The sequence below is a fragment of the Amblyomma americanum genome, chromosome 5 (genome assembly GCF_052857255.1).
Source record: "Amblyomma americanum isolate KBUSLIRL-KWMA chromosome 5, ASM5285725v1, whole genome shotgun sequence".
Lineage (NCBI taxonomy): Eukaryota > Metazoa > Arthropoda > Arachnida > Ixodida > Ixodidae > Amblyomma > Amblyomma americanum.
Window position 1 is genome coordinate 119,885,483 of NC_135501.1, and position 15,988 is coordinate 119,901,470.

At 41.0% G+C, this 15,988-nt stretch overlaps 1 protein-coding gene and 1 non-coding gene across 8 annotated transcripts in view; both read right to left on the bottom strand.

Annotated features, from left to right (window-relative positions):
• The window catches only part of LOC144132628 (uncharacterized), a 75,959-nt gene that overhangs the window by 31,862 nt on the left and 28,109 nt on the right, over positions 1 to 15,988 (bottom strand). For 4 of the 7 annotated variants that reach the window (XM_077665163.1, XM_077665161.1, XM_077665162.1 and 1 more), the window contains 7 exons: positions 14,168 to 14,216; positions 13,198 to 13,268; positions 10,204 to 10,252; positions 8,914 to 8,984; positions 5,916 to 5,964; positions 4,744 to 4,814; positions 780 to 828 (listed from right to left, as the gene is read on the bottom strand). In XM_077665163.1, coding sequence (XP_077521289.1) covers positions 780 to 828; positions 4,744 to 4,814; positions 5,916 to 5,964; positions 8,914 to 8,984; positions 10,204 to 10,252; positions 13,198 to 13,268; positions 14,168 to 14,216 — 409 coding nt within the window. The remainder of the gene's footprint in view (positions 1 to 779; positions 829 to 4,743; positions 4,815 to 5,915; positions 5,965 to 8,913; positions 8,985 to 10,203; positions 10,253 to 13,197; positions 13,269 to 14,167; positions 14,217 to 15,988) is intronic. The other 3 variants (XM_077665164.1, XM_077665160.1, XM_077665166.1) reach the window with 3 other exon arrangements.
• Positions 9,372 to 9,461, bottom strand: LOC144135591 (U6atac minor spliceosomal RNA). Its single transcript, XR_013315537.1, has one exon. It is a non-coding gene; the product is annotated as a U6atac minor spliceosomal RNA (small nuclear RNA).

Sequence of the window (15,988 nt, forward strand, 5' to 3'; positions counted from 1 at the left end):
GTCTGTCTTTTTCGAGTCTTTCGTCTTAAACCATCTTCCAAGCACATGATTCCAAACCCGCTAGTAATAATAGTTCGAAAAATGTTTTTAATGCCATTTGATTTTACAACTTTGCTTTTATTTTCAGAAAAAGCGCCTTGTATTTGAATGAATGCGAAAACTTCAGGTGTCAAGGATTAAATTTTAACTGCAGGATTCTTCATAACGATGCTCCAGCGATATAAAAGAACGTATGAAACCTGAAAGAGAAATCTAAGAAGCTAATTATAATACGGATATTGCTTTTATATGGGCAAATTCCTAATTGAAGAGAGAAGAGGGCACACTTGATTAACCAATCACTCTATTCCGAACGCTCCTCCCAATTTTCTTAATGTCCGGATGTGTCGAAGTGGAACCTAAAGCGAAGCGAACGACTACTAGATGTTTCTGCACGGGACAATCCTTTATTCAGAATGAAATTTGTTCCGCAAACCTTTAGGATCCCCATACCTACCTGGATAGGAATACAAGATGCCTGGCTGATTAACTACGAGTAGTATGGCCGAGGTAATTTCGAAATCAGAAAAAAAATCGCTGCAGCGAAAACTTGTGGAGATGGGACGTAAAGGTGACGATTTTCATCATCGCGCCTTCTAAGGTTCTCTTGACTGGACTGTTTTGAGGAGCAGTCAGTATATTTATAGCGACATTTTTATAAACGCCCTAGAAATAGGCCTTTCTCAAAACGCTAACTTTACGGACAGAAACAGCGAAAAAGCGAAGCGTGAACTCCTTACCTTGCTCCTGCGGAACGTGATGTACGTTGGCAGACATCAGGTTTGAACGCTGCACAAAATTTTACAGGTAGAATTACAGTCCATATCAATACCGTAACCTTTCCGGCTTGAAAAGGTGTTAGCGATTCGTGTAAAACATTTGAAAATGCTCTTTGTATTGATAGCTTTTTATTTGTTTAGAATATTTAGAACCGGGAACGACACCAAGGCCGTTTTGTTCTTAAGTATCCTGCACTGTATTAGTTGCGCAGTCCTGCTCTCTAAGGCAAGTGACAAACCAGCCAGTTAGATCGTTCTACTTTCGGGAAAATTGTCGATGTTTCCCGAGGGTCGCCTTAAGTTGGCCCACTTCTTCGTCTCGGACTATTCCAGTCAATGCACCGTACTTGGCATGACTGAAGGACATGAACTGGCGTCGGATAATGTACTATCTCAGCACGGACACAGTCTTGCGGCTGATCGAACGTATCACCATCTCTCGCTGCTCAGAGAAGAAATACGGCTGTTCCCAACGAGGTTTAAAACACCGCTTCTCCTCTTCTACTTTTCATTTCGCTGAAATCTTCGATAGCAACATTCCAACACGGAACTTTCATTGCAAAAAGCGTGTGCTCTTTCTGTCACAAAGGCTGCAGAAAATGATTAAATACATGTGACATAAGTGAAATTCAAGTTAAAGCAGGCTATCGCTAAGTGGCGATCGGTACAGTGACACAAATAAAATAGGTTATCAAACATTGCCATAAGGGGTGAGAAAAACAGGAGAGACCTTGTATCCACAAAAAAGGGTGTACAAAGGCGGTATGTAGATTTCAAAGTTTCCAAGCAACAACAGGTGTATTAGGCATGCAAAAGGTACTTGAGGCTTGAAGGCTACCTCCTCGACGCGAGCTGCAAGCCTTTGCAAGAGAACTTGCATAGCGCTGTAATTATCGGTACTCGCTGAATTCGTTGAACTCACTGAGTTATGGGAGAGTTTGCAGATACGTTTGTTGCATTTATGCTTGGATATGCACCGTCCGCACCTTTTATTAGCCCCTCAGTACTTTCACCTCGTAGAAGAGAAACGTGATTGCAGTCAAGAATATTCTGAACTGAAAGGCAGCAAGTTACTGCTTTTAAATTTCCACACCAGAAATATCTACTGCGGTGTGCAAAGTATTTTCTTGAACAAGCAATATTGGTGTGCTAACATTATTAAGAATTGTAAAGGAGCTTGTGTTTAACTTTTTACAAAACTTCGGAAAATATAAGTGCTGCTAAGATACGACGAAATTATTTTTTACTTTTATCACCTCGCTGATATAGGAGCACCACGTTTGAAATCTGCATGTTCTGAGCAACAACTGCGCTCAGGAAGACGGTTTTTATAGTTTCGTGAGGCGAAATCTGGTCAAGGACTTGTTTAACACTGGCAATTTTCGTGTCATCGACATCTTGTAATTAAGAATTGCTTCTTGCTTTGAATGCAGATTTGATATGCTTCGCAGTTTTGAAAAATACCATACCGTTTTAATTGTCCCGGATTCGGGAAGTGGGAAGAAAGTTATGGCTGGAAGACTCCTTATGGTGTCAACACCTATAAAATGCTCAGAAAGAATACTAGAAAGCTCTTTGCCAGCCACAATGGTATTATCCACATTCAGACTTCGCAGTAGAGGTTCACTTTTACCACGCAGAAGAGTGTTTAAACTGTTGAACATATAATGTGTTTATTTGTGTCATTCAAAGGCACCATCAAATTCTGACGCTTAGCATTCTTAAGCTTAGCATTATGCGATTCCTGAACGAATTATACGCTTGAAATCGTGACTTATTCCTTGAACATGCGGAATTCCTGTGTATCGTATATTTTTTTTCTGTTTTGAGTGATTTGTTGGTTTGTAATTCATGGCTTACCTGAGTTTTTGTTACTAATGAGCGGCATATATGAAGGAATTTTTTTTGTATACTATACTATTGTTTGATAAGAAGGCGCCATACATGGAATCGACATCAGCGAGTTTAGCCTTTAGAAAGGAACTGGCTACGAGTGACGTTGTCGGGGGCCAACAAGTCGAAATACGTAGCCCATTCAGACTAGCCATCTCTTGTAACTTACCCAAAGTAAATCAAAATATCTAAATTGCTCTATGGTCATACACTACGGCGCACCTTGTAGGCTATGTGCCACTTTCACACTTTAAAAGTGCTGAAAAGTTTGAAAATAAGTACCTACTAGTGACAAAAAATATGTACCGCACACAAGGTAAGCATACCCAAGAATTCAGAACAAAAGTATTTTTGAGCGGGAAACCTTTTATAAACGCATTTTTTTTCGTATAATATAAGATTTCATTATAACAATCATTTCGTTTGCAGATCACCTTACGACAAACTTGTGTTTTTTTATTCCTTTTCTTGCCATGGTCAAAAGTGTTCCCTGTTGCTTTTCTATGGTAGTCTGAAATTTTCGATCAATCGATGGAGACACTATAAAAGAGAGATTTTGCTACATATAAGAGTAATGTACCATTACGTTCAATATTTACTTAAAGGTGTCTTTCAGTATTCTAATTTTCAAAATTTGTGCCCGAGAAAGCTGGACATGAATAGAAAACACTGCGAAGTGCCAACGTTCAGTACAGATGCTATATAGATTCCTTGAGTTGGATACCTGTTCCTAGGGAATTAACTGCGCTTAGAAGGTGACAATTCTCAGTTTCTTGAGAGGGTTATTTTTGATAGGAGAAATACCTGCGTGGGCAAAAATTCAGGAAGTGGGCTCTGCCCACTAAACATATCGTTCTGAAAACCTTACTGCTTTCGCTCTACTAAACAACATGACTATCATAGTATCAGTCTCTGAATAATCTTCAGGTAGGTTTCAGCATTCGGGATCGCTAATAAATCCAAACTTATTTTTGATGTTTGTTTTGCGAATTCTTTTTTCTTCCAGTCAGTAAGAATTTATTTGCAGGAAAATCGCATCATCCTGCGGGCGGCAGAGGCAAAAGGCATGGTTGCCTGACGAGATCTCTGCCTCCGTAACAAAAGAACCAACCTACAGCAGTACAGAAGAGAGCTGGTACAAAAATGAGAAGCATCGTTACAGATAGTACACGCATACATCCTATACAACATGGCTGTACTTAACCACTAAGGACAGTTTTTTTTTTTAAATCACATTGAAGATTAGCTCAAATACCACAAAAACACGTAAAATGAAGTCAACAGTTTAAAACAAAATATAAATTTATCACCGTTACTTAACAATCTCAACGGCAAACAGAATTGCCCGCAGTTCACGTTTGAACCTTTTTCTGGGTAGGCAGAAATCTAAAATCGCTGCAGAGTTTTTTAACATGTCTATAACGTGATATTCCAGATCTTGTTTTCCATAATTTGTCCTGACTTTTTCTTTCTGCGTCTGGGGTTACGGATATCATATTGAGCCAAAACAGGTGTGTAAACACTGTGCAGATTCTTTTTATATATTCGCTGTCCGAGTATTCATAGATAGACTTTACTTGCTGGTAAAACATCAGATCGAGAAAAAAGTGGTAGCGTCATCGACAATCTAATAGGGCCGGTGTGGTTTGGTTTGGTTTATGGGGTTTTAACGTCCCAAAGCGACTCAGGCTATGAGAGACGCCGTAGTGAAGGGCTCCGGAAATTTCGACCGCCTGGGGTTGTTCAACGTGCACTGACATCGCACAGTACACGGGCCTCTAGAATTTCACCTGCATCGAAATTCGACCGCCACAACTGGTTTCGAACCCGCGTCTTCCGAGCCAGCAGCCAAGCGCCATAACGACTTAGCCACCGCGGCGGCCAGGGCCGGTGTGGTTCACAAAAATTTGGAGGACACGTTTTTGCAGCAGTTGTAGCCTGTCATAATTCCCTTTCGTCGTTGTACCCCCCATGCAAATAACGTGACGCACTGCATTTGAATCACTGATAGAAAAAAGTGGTTCTTTCCTACCTTTGTTGTGGTTTTAGGTCGACCCCAGTAGATGGAGCTCTGGCGACCATAATGCTCCGGTTCAGGTGTGTCTGCGAAAGAGGCGCACTTTGAGTTTTCTAAGAATTTTTAATGAAAAGATACAATAGATCTACCGCGGTCTCCTACAACTGGGCGTGGGATCGGTAAAATAATTAAGGCCTGATGATGGCCTAGAGTTGTGTTCACGTGTTTGGTATAAAGTAAATTAAATTGAAAGCGTTAATAACTCGCAGTAATATAAGATTGCGCGACAGAATAACAATTGCTCAATGTAGTGATGGGAATTAAGTGTGCTGTTGGTGTGATCTGTTCCAAGGATGATTTGGTCAAACGGGAACAATGCTACAGTCAGACTGCGGGGGACTTTCGAAGGCACAGTCTTTTTCGAGTCTTACGTCCTAAACCATCTTCCAAGCCCATGATTGCAAACCCACGAATATGAATAGTTCGAAAAATGTCTTTATTGCTATATGATTTGACATCAATGCTATAATTTCCAGAATCAGCGCTTTGTATTTCAAGGATTTCGAAAATGTCAGGTGTCAAGGATGAAATTTTAACTGCAGGATTCATCATAACCATGCTCCCTCGATAATAAGAACATCTGAATCCTGGCAGAGGAATCAAAGAAGCTAATTATAGTACACATGACTTTTATATCGGCTAATTCCTAAAAGAGAGGGGAGTAGAGGGCGCACTTAATTAACGAATCACTCTATTCCGAACGCTCCTCAAAATTTTCTTAATATCCCGATGTGTCGAAGTGGAGCCTAAAGCGAAGCGAACGACTAATAGCTTTTCGTGCACGGGACAATCATTTATTCAGGATGAAATTTGTTCCGCAAACCTTTAGGATCCCCATACCTACCTGGATAGGAATAAAAGGGGCCTTGCTTATTAATTACGAGTACTATGGCCGAGGTAATTTCGAAATCGGAAAAAAATCGCAGCGGCGAAAACTAGTGGATATGGGAGATAAAGGCGACGATGTTCATCATCGCGCCTTCTAAGCTTCTCTTTACAGGACTGTTTTGAGCAGCTGTCAATATGTTTATAGCGTCTTTTTTTATGAACTTCCTTGAATTGGATCTCTCTGATAGTGCAAATTTTACGGACAGAATCAGCGAAAAAGCGAAGCGGGAACAGCTTACCTTCCTCCTGCGGAACGTGATGGACGTTGGCAGACAGCAGGTTCGATCGCTGCACAGAATTTTACAGGTAAAATTACATTTTATATGAAGAGCGTAACCTTTCCGACGTGAAAAGGTGTTAGTGATTCGTGAAAAACTATTGAAAATGCTCTTGTATTGATAGCTTTTTATTTGTTTAGGACATTTAAAATAGGGAACGGCACCAAGGTCGTTTTATTGCTACGTATCCAGTACTGTATTATTTGCGCAGTCCTGCTTTCTAAGGCAATTGACAAACCAGCCTGTAAGATCGTTCTACTTTTGTGAAGTTTGTCGATCTGTTCCGAGTGACGCCTTCACTTGGCCCACTTCGTCGTCTCGGACCTTTCCAGCCAATGCACCGTACTCTTCATGATGGCAGGATATGAACTGGCGTCGCATAATATACTTCCTCAACACAGACGCAGTCTTACGGCTGGTTGAACATATCACCTTTTCTCGCAGCTCACTGAATATATACACTCTTCCCATTGCGATTTAAAACGCCGCTCCCATCTTCAACTTTTAATTTCGCAGAAGTCTTCGACAGCGACATTCTAACACGAAATTTTCATTGGAAAAATCGTGTGCTCTTTCTGTCACAAAGGCTGTAGAAAATGTTTAAATAGATGCGGCAGAAGTGAAATACAATTTAAAGCAGGCTCTCACTGAGTGACGTTCGGTGCAGTGACACAAATAAAATAGGTTCCCAAATATTGCCATAAGGGATGAGGAAAACAGGGAATACCCTCCATCCACAAAAGAGGGTGTAAAGGTGGTATGTGGATTTCAAAGTTTCCAAGCAACAAGAGGAGTAGGACGCATGCAAGAAGTACGTGAGGCTTGGTGGGCCACTCCTCGACGCAATCTGTAAGCCTTTGCAGGAGAACTTGCATGGCACTGCTATTATCGGTACACGCTGAATCCGCTGAATTCGCTGGGTGTTGGGAGAGTTTATAGACACCTTTGGCGCGTTTCTACTGGGATATGCACCGTCCGCGCCTTTTATTCGACCCTCTGTATTTTAATCTTTTAAAAGGTTTTCGTAAGTGATTAGCAGTCAAGAATAACCTGAAAGGCAGGAAGTTAGTGCTTTTAAATTTCCACACCAGAAATTACCGCTCTGGTGTGGAAATTGTCCACTTTAGCAGGCCACATTCGAGTGCTAACTTGGTGATGAATCGTAAAGGCGCGTCTGATTAATTTTTTACAAACGTTTTGAAACTATACCTATTACTAAAATAGGACGAAAGTATTTTTTTTTACTTTTTTCACCTCCTTTATTTAGGACCACCAGTTTTTCAATCTACATGTTCTGAGCAACAACTGCGCTCAGGAAAGGAGTTTTCTTGTTTCGTCAGGCGAATTCAGATCAAGGACATGTTTGACACTGGCAGTCTTCGTGTCATCCACATCTCGTAATTAAAAATTGTTTATTGCCTGCATTCCAAATTTAATATTCTTCGCAGTTTTGTATAATAGCATACTGTTATAATTGTTCTGTATGCGGGAAATGGGAAGAAAGTTAAGGCAAGAAGAGTGCTTACGGTGTCCACACCAGTACAATGCTCAATTAGCATGCCAGAAAGTTCTTTCCCAGCCACAATGGTATTATTCTCCTTAAGGCATCACAGTACAGTTTGACATTTACCGCACAGAAGAGGGTTTAAACAGTTCAAAAATAATTTGTTTATTTGTGTTATTCAAATGCACCTTCAAGTTCTGACGCTTAGCATTCTTAAGCTTAGCATTATGTGACTCCTGAACGACTTAAACGCTTGAAATATTGAAGCATCCTTTGAACTTATGATATTCAAGTGAAATATTGATGCATCCTTTGAACTTATTATATTGTTTTGAGCGATTTGGTGGTTTGTAATTCATAATTTCCGTGAGTTTTTGTTACTCAAGAGCGACGTCTGCGAAAGATGCATTTGGTAGACTGCTATTGTTTGACAAAAAGGCGCTATACATGGAATCGACATCAGGGAGTGGAGCCTTAAGAATCCAATCTGGGCACTAGGGACGCTGTCGGGGGCCAGCAAGTCAAAATACGTGGCCCATACCGACTTACCCCTCTCTTGTAACTTACCCAAAGTAAATCAAAAGATCTAAATTGCCCCGTAGTCGTACACTAAGGCCCGCCTTATAGGTTATATGCCACTTTCAGACATAAAAGACTGCTGAAAATTTTGAAAACAAGCACCTACTAGTCAAGAAAATACGTACCGCACACTAGGTAACCATACCCAACAATTCTGGACAAAAGCATTATTGAGCGGGAAACGGCTTATAAATGCATTTTTTTCGTAAAATATAAGTTTTCATTGAACAATAATTTCTTCTGCAGATCACCGTTCGGCAAGCTTGTATTTTTTTCCTCTTCTTGCTATTGTCAAAAGCGTTCCCCTTTGCTTTTCTATGGCCGTCTTAACTAATCGATCAATCAATGAAGACACTTTGAATGAAAGGTTTTGCTACATCTCAGAATAATCGACTATTACGTTGAATATTTCTATAAAAGTATCTTTCAATTTTCGAATTTTAAAAATTTATGCCCGAGAAAGCTCGGCATGAATAGCAAACACTAAGAAGTGCCAACGTTCACTGCAGATGCCATAGGGATTCTGTGCGGTTGATAACTATTCCTAGGAAATTAGCTGAGCTTAAAAAGTGATAATTCCAATTTCTCTCAGGGGTTTGTTTTTAATAGCATAAATATCTGCGTGAGGAAAACACAAAAAATGGGCCGTGCCCCATAGACGCATGGTTTTGAAAATCTTACTGCTTGGCTGTACTAAACGACTTGATTATCATAGTATCAGTCTCTGAATAACCTGGAGGAAGGTTTCAGCATTCGGGATCACTGTTAAATCTAAACCTATTTTTGACTCATGTTTTGCGAACTCTGTACCCTCAATGAAAATTGCGTGACGCGCTGCATTTGAACCGCTGATTGACAAAAGTGGTTCTTTCCTACCTTTGTTGTGGTTTTAGGTCGACCCCAGTAGATGGAGCTCTGGCGACCATAATGCTCCGGTTCAGGTGTGTCTGCGAAAGAGGCGCATTTTGAGTTATCTAAGCAGAATTTTTATTGAAAAGATACAATAGATCTACCGCGGTCTCCTACCACTGGGCGTGGAATCGGTAAAATAATTAAGGCCTGATGATGGCCTAGAGTTGTGTTCACGGGTTTGGTATAAGGTAAATTAAATTGAAAGCGTTAATAACTCGCAGTAATATAAGGTTGCGCGACAGAGTAACAATTCTCTCAAAGTAGTAATGGAAATTATGTGTGCCTTGGTTGTGTGATCGGTTCAAAGGATTATTTTGTCAAACGGGAACAATGCTACATATATATATATATAATATGGTGGAGCTGCCATAAAAAGAATGTAAACCAATAAGCTCCTGCCTGCACCACTGACGTATAACAGGCTAAAAATGAGGTTAAGTGCCGCGAAGTAAGCGGCCTTAACCATATGTGTTGTGAGGCCCAGGGGCCGTTCCGTCCTTATCAAGGGGAGTACAGTCAAACTGAGGGTGACTTTCGAAGGCACAGCCTTTTTGAAGTCCTTCATGCTTAACCATCTTCCATGGCCATGATTCCAAACCCGCGAGAATTCATAGTTAGAAAAATGTTTTTAAGGCTATTTGATTTGACATCACTGCTTTAATTTACAGAAAAGGCGCCTGGTATTTCAAGGAATTTGAAATTTAAGGTGTCAACGATGAAATTTTAACTGCGGGATTCATGATAACAATGCTCCTGGTATAATAAGAACGCCTGAAACCTGGAAGAGGAACCTACGAAGCTAATTATAATATGCATATGGCTTTTACATGGACAAAATCCTAATCATCGAGGGGAGGAGAGGGCACACTTGATTAGGAAATCACTCAATTCTGAACGCTCCTCCCAATTTTCTCAATGTCCGGGTGTGTCAAAGTGGGGCCTAAAACGAAGCGAACGACTACAAGCTGCTCGTGCACGGGCAATCATTTATTCACAATGAAATTTGTTCCGCAGACCTGTAGGACCCGCATACCTTCCTAGATAACACTAAAAGAGGCCTAGCTGAATAAATACGAGCAGTATGGGCGAGTTAATTTTGAAATCGTAGAAAGAAATCGCAGCGCCGAAAACTGTTTTGAAAAGTTGTTAATATGTTTATAGCGACTTTTTTATGAACTTCCTTGAAGTAGGCCTTTCTTACAGCGCAAACTTTATGGACAGAATCAGCGAGAAAGCGAAGCGTGCACAGCTTACCTTCCTCCTGCGGAACGTGATGGACGCTGGCAGACATCAGGTTCGATCGCTGCACAGAATATTTGCAAGTAAACTTACATTTCATATCAAGGGCGTAACCTTTCCGTCTTGAAAACGTGTTAGTGATTTGTGTAAAACTTTTGAGAATGCTCTTTGTATCGGTAGCTTTTTTATTTAGGAGATATAGAATAGCGAACGAATTCAAGGCAGTTTTGTTCCTGCGTATCCTGTACTGTCTTATTCGCGCAGTCCTGTCTTCTAAGGCAATTGACAAACCAGCCCGTAAGTTCGTTCTACTTTTGGGAAAATTGTGGATGCTTTCCTATTGACGCCTTCAGTTTGCCCACTTCGTCGTCTCGGACCTCTCCTGTTAATGCACCGTACTTGTCATGATGTCAGGACATGGACTGGCGTCGCATAATGTACTACCTCGGCACAGACGCAGTCTTGCGGCTGATTAAACATGTCACCTTTTCACGCAGTTCAAAGAAGATATACGACCGTTCCCATCGAGCTTTAAAACGCCGCTTCTCATCTTCAACTTTTCATTTCGCTGAAGTCTTCGACAGCGACGTTCCAACAAGGAAATTTCATTGCAAAAAGCATGTGCTTTTTCTGTCAAAAAGGCTGTAGAAAATGTTTAAATAGATGTGGCAAAAGTGAAATACAAGTTAAAAAATGCTATCGCTGAGGGACGTTCGGTACAGTGAAACAAATAAAATAGGTTCCCAAATATTGCCATAAGGGGTGAGGAAAACAGGAAATACCCCCCAACCACAAAAGAGGGTGTATAAAGGCGGTATGTGGATTTCAACGTTTCCAAGCACCAAGAGGAGTAGGACGCATGCAAGAAGTACTTGAGGCTTGGAGGGCAACTCCTCGACGCAAGCTGTAAGTCTTTGCAGGAGCACTTGCATGGCATGCGATTATTGGTACTCACTGAATCCGTTGAATTCACTGAGTGATGGGAGAGTTTACAGATACGTTTGTTGCGTTTCTACTGGGATAGTCAACATCCGCTCCTTTTATTAACCCCTCAGTATTTTCGCCTCTTACAAGGAAAACGTTAGATGCTCATAGTCAGGAATAATCTGAAAGGCAGGAAGTTACTGCTTACAGAGATTTCCACTATATTGCACAAATTGTTCATTTGAAGAAACCTAATTGAAGTGGCCAGTTATGAGCTGATTTGGTTAATAAATTGCAAAGGCCCGTGTGCTTAATTTTTAGCAATACTTTTGAAAATATAGGTATTAATAGGATAGGACAAAAGTATTTTTTTACATTTATCATCTCGTTTATATTGGACCACCGCTTTGGAATCTGCATGTTCTGAGCAACATCAGACCTGAGGAAGTGGGTTTTACTCTTTTGTCAGGCGAAATCAGGTCAAGGACATGTTTGACACTAGCAGTGTTCGTGTGATCCTCATCTCGTAATTAATAATTGTTTATTGCCTGTAATGCTGATTTGGTATGCTTTGCAGTTTTGAAAAATACCTTACTGTATATCGTTATAATTGTCCCGGATGCGGGAAGCAGAAAGAAAGGTATGGCCGGAGACTGCTTATGGTGTCCACACCAACAAAATGCTCAGTAAGCATAATAGAAAGCTCTTGGCCAGCCAGAATGGTAATATCCACAGTGTGGCTTCGCAGTACAGCTTCACTTTTACCTCGCAGCAGAGTGTTTGAACGGTTAAAATATAATGTTTTTATGTGTGTCAATCAAATTCACCATCAAGTTTTGACGCTTATTATTCTTAAGATTAGCATTATATCACTCCTGAACGACTTAAACGCTTAGAATCTTGATGCATTCTTTCCACTTACGAAATTCCACTCTATGTATATTTTATTTTATACGATTTGTTGGTTTTTAATTCATGGCTTCCCTCAGTTTTTGGTAATAATGAGCGACATGCGCGAAAGGTGTTTTTTGCATAGTGCAATTGTCTGACAAGAAGGCGCAATACATGTAATCGACATCAGGGAGCGGAGCATTTAGAATCAATCTGTTCAGTAGGGACATTTTCGGGGGCCAACAAGTCAAAATACGTGGCCCATACAGACTTACCCATCACTTATAGCTTACCGAAAGTAAATCAAAAAATCTAAATTGCTTCATAGGCGTACACCACGGAGCACCTCGTAGGTTTTGTGCCACATTCAGACATTAAAGAATGCCGAGAATTTTGAAAATAAGCACCTACTATTCAAGAAATTACGTACCGCACACTAGGTAGGCATACCCAACAATTCTGGACAAAAGCATCCTTGAGCGGGAAACGGTTTATAAACGCATTTCTTTTTCGTATAATATCAGATTTCATTGCAACAATAATTTTGTCAGCAGATCACCCTGCGGCAGACTTGTATGTTTTTTATTCCTGTTCTTGCTATCGTCACAAGCGTTGTCCATTGATTTTCTACGGATGTCTTAACTGTTCGATCGATCGATAGAGATAATTTGAAAGAAACATTTTGCAACTTATTAGAATAATGGATCATTATGTCTAACATTTTAAAAAAAAGTGTCTTGAAATCGTCTAATTTTCAAAATTTGGGCCCGAGAAAGCTGGGCATGTATAGCAAACACTAAAAAATGCCAACGTTCAGTACAGATGTCATATAGATTCTTTGCGTTGGATAACTGTTCCTAAGGAATTAGCGGTGCTTAGAAGGTGATAATTCCCATTTTCTTTAGGGGGTTATTCTGGATAGAAGAATTACCTGCGTGATCAAAATTCAAAAAGTGGGCCGTGGCCACTAGACACATGGCTCTGAACACCTAACTGCTTTGGTTCTACTAAATGACTCAACTATCATAGTATCAGTCTCTGAATAATGTTCAGGAAGCTAGATTTCACCATTCGGGATCACTTTTAAATGTAAACCTATTTTTGATTTATGTTTTGCGAACACTGTACCCCTAATGACAATAACGTGACGCGCTGTATTTGAATCACTGATAGACAAAAGTAGTTCGTTCCTACCTTTGTTGTGGTTCCAGGTCGACCCCGGTAGATGGAGCTCTGGCGACCATAATGCTCCGGTTCAGATGTTACTGCGATAGCGGCTGAGTTTCAGTGTGTTAACAAGAATTGTTAATTCAAAGATAGAATTATATCTTCCACATTATCCTACCACTGGACGTGGGATCGGAAAAGTAATAACTGGCAGTAATATAATATTGAGCGACAGATTAATAATTCCCTCAAAGTAGTGATGGAAATTAAGTGTGCTGTTGTTGGTGTAATCTGTTCAAAGGTTGATTCTGTCACCGGGAACAATGCTGCAGTCAGACTGAGGGTGACTTTCGAAGGCACAGTGTTTTTAGAGTCCTTCATCCTAACCCATCTTCCAAGCCCATAATTCTTAACCCACGAGTAACAAAAGTTGTAATAATGTGTTGTTGCGTAAGCTACACTGGCCAATGTGTAGCAGTTTTGCGTGCTGCGCATGCGCGAGGAGCAGTGACGTCGCACAGAGCACAGCTGGCGCACCGGAGCCACCGCGCGCTCCGCCGCTGCCGCCAGGCTGGTCTGCGCATCCTTTGACAGCACCACGTGACCGAGCACGTGACCAACCGCGTGACCAGCCACAGCGCCGCGCCAACGGCAGGTGCTCTGCACCACGGGACTGACCACGTGGTCATCTTCTATAGGATCGGCATACCTACCAAGATAACAATAAAAGATGCCTGGATGATTAATTACGAAAAGTATGAGTGAGGTAATTTCAAAATCGGAGAAAGAAATCGCAGCGCCGAAAACAAGTGGAAATGGGAGGTAAAGGCGACGATGCTTATCACCGCGCCTTCTAAGGTTCCCTTGACTGGACTTTTTCGAAGTGCTGTCAGTATAATTATAGTGACATTTTTATAATCTTCTTTGAAATACGCCTTTCTGAAAGCGCAAATTTTCCGGAGAGGATCAGCGTAAAAGCGAACCGGGAACAGCTTACCTTCCTCCTGCGGAATGTGATGGACGTTGGCAGACATCAGGTTCGATCGCTGCAGAAAATTTTGCAGGTAAAATTACATATCAAGGGCGTAACCTTTCCGGCTTGAAAAGGTGTTAGCGATTCGTGTAAAACTTTTGAAAATGCTCTTTGTATTGATGGCTTTTTATTTGTTTAGGATATTTAGAACAGGGGACGACACCAAGGCCGTTTTGTTCTTAAGTATCCTGCACTGTATTAGTTGCGCAGTCCTGCTCTCTAAGGCAAGTGACAAACCAGCCAGTTAGATCGTTCTACTTTCGGGAAAATTGTCGATGTTTCCCGAGTGACGCCTTAAGTTGGCCCACTTCGTTGTCTCGGACTATTCCAGTCAATGCACCGTACTTGGCATGACTGAAGGACATGAACTGGCGTCGGATAATGTACTATCTCAGCACGGACACAGTCTTGCGGCTGATCGAACGTATCACCATCTCTCGCTGCTCAGAGAAGAAATACGGCTGTTCCCACCGAGGTTTAAAACACCGCTTCTCCTCTTCTACTTTTCATTTCGCTGAAATCTTCGATAGCAACATTCCAACACGGAACTTTCATTGCAAAATGCGTGTGCTCTTTCTGTCACAAAGGCTGCAGAAAATGATTAAATACATGTGACATAAGTGAAATTCAAGTTAAAGCAGGCTATCGCTAAGTGGCGATCGGTACAGTGACACAAATAAAATAGGTTCCCAAACATTGCCATAAGGGGTGAGAAAAACAGGAGAGACCCTCTATCCACAAAAAAGGGTGTACAAAGGCGGTATGTAGATTTCAAAGTTTCCAAGCAACAACAGGTGTATTAGGCATGCAAAAGGTACTTGAGGCTTGAAGGCTACCTCCTCGACGCGAGCTGTAAGCCTTTGCAAGAGAACTTGCATGGCGCTGTAATTATCGGTACTCGCTGAATTCGTTGAACTCACTGAGTTATGGGAGAGTTTGCAGATACGTTTGTTGCATTTATGCTTGGATATGCACCGTCCGCACCTTTTATTAGCCCCTCAGTACTTTCACCTCGTAGAAGAGAAACGTGATTGCAGTCAAGAATATTCTGAACTGAAAGGCAGCAAGTTACTGCTTTTAAATTTCCACACCAGAAATATCTACTGCGGTGTGCAAAGTATTTTCTTGAACAAGCAATATTGGTGTGCTAACATTATTAAGAATTGTAAAGGAGCTTGTGTTTAACTTTTTACAAATCTTCAGAAAATATAAGTGCTGCTAAGATACGAAGAAATTATTTTTTACTTTTATCACCTCGCTGATATAGGAGCACCACTTTTGAAATCTGCATGTTCTGAGCAACAACTGCGCTCAGGAAGACGATTTTTATAGTTTCGTGAGGCGAAATCAGGTCAAGGACTTGTTTAACACTGGCAATTTTCGTGTCATCGACATCTTGTAATTAAGAATTGCTTCTTGCCTTCAATGCAGATTTGATATGCTTCGCAGTTTTGAAAAATACCATACCGTTTTAATTGTCCCGGATGCGGGAAGTGGGAAGAAAGTTATGGCTGGAAGACTCCTTATGGTGTCAACACCTATAAAATGCTCAGAAAGAATACTAGAAAGCTCTTGGCCAGCCACAATGGTATTATTCACATTCAGACTTCGCAGTAAAGGTTCACTTTTACCACGCAGAAGAGTGTTTAAACTGTTGAACATATAATGTGTTTATTTGTGTCATTCAAAGGCACCATCAAAGTCTGATGCTTAGCATTCTTAAGCTTAGCATTATGCGATTTCTGAACGAATTATACGCTTGAAATCGTGACTTATTCCTTGAAC